The sequence below is a fragment of the Sander vitreus genome, chromosome 13 (assembly GCF_031162955.1).
Source record: "Sander vitreus isolate 19-12246 chromosome 13, sanVit1, whole genome shotgun sequence".
Classification (NCBI taxonomy): Eukaryota; Metazoa; Chordata; class Actinopteri; order Perciformes; family Percidae; genus Sander; species Sander vitreus.
The window spans coordinates 13654306-13661406 of NC_135867.1; the positions used below are offsets into that span (position 1 = coordinate 13654306).

At 38.7% G+C, this 7101-nt stretch overlaps 1 protein-coding gene across 1 annotated transcript; it reads left to right on the plus strand.

Annotated features, from left to right (window-relative positions):
- The first annotated feature begins 2674 nt into the window (after positions 1–2674).
- Positions 2675–3730, plus strand: tpbgl (trophoblast glycoprotein like). The gene has a single exon (XM_078265310.1). It carries the CDS (start codon positions 2675–2677, stop codon positions 3728–3730), a length of 1056 nt encoding a protein of 351 aa, XP_078121436.1.
- Positions 3731–7101: the final 3371 nt, after the last annotated feature.

A 7101-nucleotide genomic window follows, 5' to 3' on the forward strand; every position in this document is an offset into this window, starting at 1 on the left:
TTTTAGTTACAGTAAAAGTGAAAGTAGTTAAATCAGGCCCTGGGGTCAGTGGGTTGCAGTGCACTCAGTTAGAGCACCTCTACACTTATATAATTAGGCCGAAAATGGCTTTAGTGCTCCTGATGTTTCCTTTCCAGTAGGAAACATAAACAACAGGCACTGTGGTGCTTGTGGATATCTGCATGTGTGTGTTTGTTGTCTATCTTCTGCCCACACTATGCGCGTAATTACATATGGTGCGAGCTAAACACACTTCCAATAAAGCAGTTGGACTGAAAGCAATAGTGAAACTGTGAAAACAGTATTGGACAACAAATTGAATTATAGTGATTAAAAGTGAGAAAAAGATTAAATATAATTAACAAGAGTTATACCACAGGTAGGCTATTATAAAAAATAATTAGTACAGTAAATCTAGCAAAGTAGATTCATAAAAGTAGTGTACATAGAGTACATAGACTGTCAAATTTCTTGCATTATCCCTCATGCTAGAAAATATACAGAGTCTAGCATAGTAAAAGTGAAATGAGTGGAACACATAAGTTAGTGCTTTGGGCACCCTTTTTTCCTGACCCCAGGGCTTTTGTTTTGAAACGAAACAGTAAGTGTTAAGTTAAAAATCAACAGTTATATTTGTTTTATTTCTGTGATATATTCTACATTTATAGACATTGAAGTTGTATGAAAGGTGTAATGTTACTAGTATGATGTCATTATGACTATCAACAGATCATGTCATCATCTTGTATTTATGTTATAGAAAAAGGTTTTGAAGCGTGTGCTAAATTGTAAATAATAATAAAGCTAGAGGGCTTTTATTTTGAAATGAAACAGGCAGTGTAGGGTTAATAAATATTTACATGTATTTAATGCATGTGACATTTTCTACAGATATATACATAAAAATGTAGTGTAATGTTACTGGTATGATGTCAGTATGACTATCATATCATTTCAACTGAATATGTGGATGAGCTGCAGCCACACAGCCTGGTCACGATTGCTCTAAAGTTATTTTGCAATATTCTTTAGAAATCAAACCTGACTTCTCTGGAGATCCGCTACCGCGAGCAAATCTCCTCCGTTTGGCACGACTTAATTTGCTGGCATGATGCAAACCTTAATGTAAAACTGAAAACTCTGAAAACTCCCTACTATTTCTTCTTCTTCTGTTATATACCCAGTAGATTGAACACTTGGTTGACAGTAGTTCTTCCAAAATAAAGGCTTTAAAAAGAAGTAAAACTGCCAAGCAGTATATATAGTGTAAGATTAAAAATTAAATGTTTTTTAGTATAATAATTCATGACAGAACTCTTCCTTGGGTCTCCAGCAATAAACCAGCAAAGTGTGAAGTTGAGCGGTTTAACGGTTCTCTTGATATGCACGTTTACACAAACGAGCACACCGCTCTCCAATTATAGTATGGGATCCCAAATGGTTTGATTTAAACTTCCTTTGTTAAAAGGCTATTATGGTTAGGTCATCCTGAAAGTTATTTTGGTGTCCAATGTCTATTAGAAATGGGACCACACATAACAGAGTGGAATGGATGGTGTTAAGTAGAATTTAGCCTTTCTTTCTTTCCTTAATCAACTATTTCCAGTTGTGCTTTACTCTATGTGCTATCCATGGTCTTGAATCTATCTATGTTTATCTTCAACAGACTTTCTTCCTCCACATCTTTATTTCTTTTCCTTTCTTCACTTTCCTTCTTTCATTCTGTACTCAGAACTGCACTACTCTGCCATTTGGAGCTATCCTTGGTGCTGAACCTTTTTACTTCTGTATTTCTTTTTCTCCCTCAGCTCATCTTGTATTTGTTGTCAGTTAAAAAGAAAAAGGAAAAAACTAAAGGACCTTCCTCTTTTCTTTTTCCTACATTTATTCTTACCATTTGTAAGCTACTTTTTTCATTGCTTCCTTTTGAACAAAGAACAATACAAGTTCCTATAAGCCAAGTACTGTGGTGCTCTGTGGAGCTGTCCATAGTGCTGAACCTCTAGCAGGTGTTACAACCTCTGAGCAGACTTTCTTTCTTCATTATTATTGTCAGTGTGTTGTGTCATGGTTAATCAGAGTATAATTAATTTCTTCCTAATTACTTATAGCTGAAATGTCAAACTCCTTGTTGTTCCATGAGCAAAGACAACATGACATAGCCAGACACATGTCAGTGCAGAAATGTAGTGGAGTAGAAGTAGAAAGTGGCATGAAAAGTAAAGTACAAGTACCTCAAATGTGTACTTAAGTACAGTACCTGAGTAAATGTACTTAGTTATATTCCACCACTGACTAAAATTAGGATGACTTGGGAGTACTTGTATTGTGGCGTGCATATTTCTCTCTCTCTCTCTCTCTCTCTCTCTCTCTCTCTCTCTCTCTCTCTCTCTCTCTCTCTCTCTCTCTCAGTGACAGGCGTCAAAAATACCACCAAGGGAGCGCAGCTTTCTTCGCAGCCACACTCGGCTGTTGTCCACCGTACCGATGCGTAAATATCCCAAAAAGAAAATCTATACAGATCACCAAGGTGACTGTGGTAAGAGCGTTTCTTTCTATTCTGATGGTTTAAAGTAACCGAAGCCGGACTGATTAGACTTTACATGCCTAGGAGGATTGTAGTCGGTCACCTACTTTGCAAGACGCATCGGCAAAGAGCTGCTTTGAGACTAAAATGAGAGAGAATATGTGGATATTTCACAGTGCCGACAATTCAAAGTGTCTTTTTTCTATTTGGTGGGGTTTGAATTTCGCAGCAGTGGTGTGTTTGTTGTTTTCGCCTGTCAGGACGGATGATGCCTGCCCGTCGTCATGCATCTGTGCCAGAGACTCCGGGACTGTGACCTGCCGTGATGGGGAGGACACCGAGATACCTGGAAACATACCGGAGTGGACGTCCACCCTGATACTCAAGGGGAAAAACATTTCAACTTTACAGCGTGGTGCGTTCATGAATAACGGGACGGAATTGGAAATGACGGCACTCTCGCTGTCCAATAACGGGATAAAGGCTATTGAGCCTTACGCCTTCCTGGGACTCTCCCGATTGCATATGCTGGATCTGAGCCACAATCAGCTAGAGTCTATCTCAGCCAGGGCTTTCCACGGGTTACTGGAGCTGCGCTCCCTTTACCTAAATCACTCTATTTTGCCTCCGGCCACCGAGCAGCTCTCACATGCGCTCAGCACTTTGCGCAACCTCCACAGACTGGAGTTGGCGGGAAACATGCTAAAGGCTATTCCCCTATTAGATATGTATAATCTTCACGCGTTAGTGCTGATAAATAACTCAATAGAGAGCATAGGGGGGGGAGATGTAACCATTTTGTACCAGCAAAGGCGCATACGCATCTACTTGTCTTTAAATCCGTTTCGGTGTAACTGTGAACTGGAGGCGTTTTACTACTGGTTGAAAAACTCATCCCAGTGCCCGGATGCAGGACGACTCCTGTGCAGCGAGCCGGAGGCCAAGAGAGGGGTTCCTGTGGAGAAGCTCCGGGAAGAGGACGTGGATTGTATGAACGAGAACCTTGAGGCGGTTTCATACGTGTTCCTCGGTATAGTGTTGGCTCTGATCGGGGTGGTGTTTCTAATGGTGCTGTATCTCAACCGGAGAGGCATCAAACGGTGGCTCAACAACATTAGAGAGGCGTGCCGAGACCAGATGGAGGTCTACCATTACCGCTACGAGCAGGACTCTGACCCGAGACTGGCCAACGTGGCTGTTTGACCTACTGAAACATCAGGCCAATACCGTGTAGTGAGAGAGGCGAACTGGAGTACGTTATCAAAGACTACGGGGGTTCCCAGGCAGTGTCCTGTTACAACCAAAATCAATAGTTCATACAGCCGGTTTCATAATTTTTCAGCAGCTGGCCAATTAACTGCATGTGGTATCCCTCTCACACTAGGATAAGCACAGAGCCAAAAACAGTTTAATGACTATAAGAGACTATTAAGTGTTCATCTTGCACAACTGAATACTACTACTTCTAAACATTATTGTATCTCTCAAGAGAGGAATGCTTTCCATGCGTCATGTTAACTTACTAGTCTACAGCAGCTTGTCAGACTAACTTAGTATTATTTATCTTATTAACCAAGTGACAAATATATAGTAAAGGTATGTACAATTTCTGATTTGAGAAGCTGGAATGAAATAGTGAATTAATGCAATTACTAAAACACTGCAGCCCTTGCAAATTGTTGCAAACAAATGGAAACCCCACAGGGAGAACAAGGTATTCCTGTTTATAATCTACTGATGGAGTGCATATTGCAAGGGAGAGAGAGACTGGGGTAGGGAAGATGAGGCATGGAAGCTGGTAAGTGCCATGTTCGTGCAAGCAAGCAATGCTGGTCATTTTTCATCACCAAGAACATAGGCTGCGTTGCCAACCTTGTCTCTCTGAACAGCCTTTGATCACAGAAAAATAACACCTGCATTATTTGACACCAGGTCAGTTTATCAGTGAAGGGGCAAAAGAGAAAGTGACAGAATCTAACCATGCATGTGATTGTTGTAGGCATAGAAAATCAACCAAGACATTAATAAAAGGTCAAATAAAAATGGTGAGTTAGCAGTGTTCTTTATGTCTGTACATTTTATCATCACTGTCAGGAAATGTTGACTTCATGCAGCACTTTGCCAAACATTAACACAGGAAGTGTTTCCCTATTGTATTTCGTATTAAAAAGTTTTTGAAAATTTGCTACAAGCAGGTGTGAATGAGTGCATCTGCAAAAAGGTTTACAAAAGCACACACATTCAGATGATAAATACTAGGTTCTGGACAGAAGAACATTTAGAAGCCGTAAAAATAGATTCCGCACACTAGCTAATGCTCCCGTGAACATACATTTATTGAATTACCACCAAGTGACGTTTAGAGCGTCAAGCTCTCCTTCAGACAAAGAATAGAATGAGTGCATCCACAGTAAGATGTCACATCGTCATCGAGCAATTCTGGGCTCACCAGAAAAAGGTTTTAACTATCTTATCTGCTTCTTTTTACAGTTTTTCTCAATTGCTTTGGCACAATCTTCGAATGACTATTAAACTCTGTCAAACTATATGACGTGTTGTATGTTCACATGACTATAGTAATTTATAATTGCTTTGGCACAAAATGCCCTGAGTAAGCCTTGCAGATCAAAAGTATATGGACAACCAGGAAAAGTTTCTGCATTTCAGTTTCTAGAGTAAAGTTTTGGAACAGTCTACAGGTGGAACAAAAGCAATGTCCAAACATAAAGCAGTTTAAAATCAGGTAAGGACATGACTTTCACAGGTTACAGTGAGAAAGAAGGGGGTTGATTTCATTAGGTGTTTACTGGGGTTCCGTTTTAGTTTCAGTTTCATTATTATTATTATTATTATTATTATTATTATTATTATTACTACTATTATTTGTATTGTTGATTTATTGTTTTTTTGTTTATAGTTTATGAAATATTTTCTTTCCTCATTTATGTTCCTCTTTGTTGTAAATAAATGATGTAAATTTTAAATTGATTTTGGGTATGAGGGAGATCACATTCGCAATTGGTAAGCGGGAAGATTTTACAAGCACTGAATTGCGTTTACACACACGGGGTGGGATTTATTAAGTTTATACTTCTCACTCCTTTATGGATATGTAAACAGAATCGTCAAGTGTTGACAAGTTGTTATTACTGTAAAGCACCCAAGAGTCCAAGGCTGCAGAGGTCTGCATGGGGAGCTATAACAGAAAGGCATGGCAGTGTTACTGTAATCTCATCAGTACTGTGACGAATAAACCGTGAAGAATCACGATCGACCTGAGAAGTCAGTATCACTCTACAGCCCGGAGCTCATGAAAACTCTTAACTCAAGGTCTGCATTACAGTAAGATCACAGGAATTTTGGAAACAAAGGTCTAACATCAAAAGCTGGAAAACAGCAGGAGAGTAGGAATATGTGTGAGGACATTACAGTATTTGAAGACATGTAACAGAGTCTAACTGATGCACATTAGGCAAAGAAACAAGTGGCTGACTATCCGGAATCAGTGTGATTTGACATGCTTTCACTCTCCTGTAAATCATAATAAATGTGATTATTACACCAGATCTAAGACGAGGTGAGACACTTTAGATTTAAGAATAACATGCAATAGACAAGTAGATAGATAGATAGATAGATAGATAGATAGATAGATAGATAGATAGATAGATAGATAGATAGATAGATAGATAGATAGATAGATAGATAGATAGGAATGGTCGTAAACCAAAGTATTAGACAAACTGAAATTTTGACTTGATGATGGCGGCAGATGAAAAGTCAGAGCATCACCAAAGTTGATGTGCAACTACCTATTAATGTCTATTATGTGGCACATACTGTAATGTGACTGTGTCAAAAGCATGTGTTGGCGTGACTCTAAGAGTTTTTGGTTAATCCTTGAAATAGGTCAGGGTCACATATTCTCCAAATAGTAAATTATTAAACACAACTTTTTTTTTATCATTTGATAATTACCGGAGAAAGATAACATTTGACCACCCAAATTAAATGAGGACTGCCATCAAATAGGTGAATTGGGCAGAAAACCCAAAACACAGAAATGATAACGTTTATGTCTTACAGACAGACATAATGAACAAAAGCAGAGGATCTTAATTTACGTACCATCTTAATGATTAATTTTAAGTGCTAGGCCTAATGGTTATGTACTATATTTCATATCTTAAAATATCTGGCCTAAAGAAATCTACAAACAGACACTAAACACACACTTCAGTGTTTGTCACTCTGTTTATCACAATTTTAATCTCAGAGAATACATTGTTTTTAAAGCAATTTGCACCACATGTTTAATTAAATGTACACCACTGTATGGAACTGATAATTAATGATTTTTCCATTGTTAGTTTTAACAGTCTTCAATCTGCGATCCTCTCTCTCCCTTCCCCTGTGTGGTATTTGTCACATTTGATGTGTATGTGCCTTTGCTGGTACATTTGTCAGGCTTCAACTCTGCACTCTCTGTGTACTTCACTTGCCAATGCTACATTTCTTTGTTCCTTTTTCATTTCGCTACATTCTCCTTACAAATAAGTGATTGACAAAAGACT

What these genes read in the sequence shown, in the direction of transcription:
- tpbgl (XM_078265310.1), top strand. Translation starts at nt 2,675, where the DNA reads ATGAGAGAGAATATGTGGATATTTCACAGTGCCGACAATTCAAAGTGT.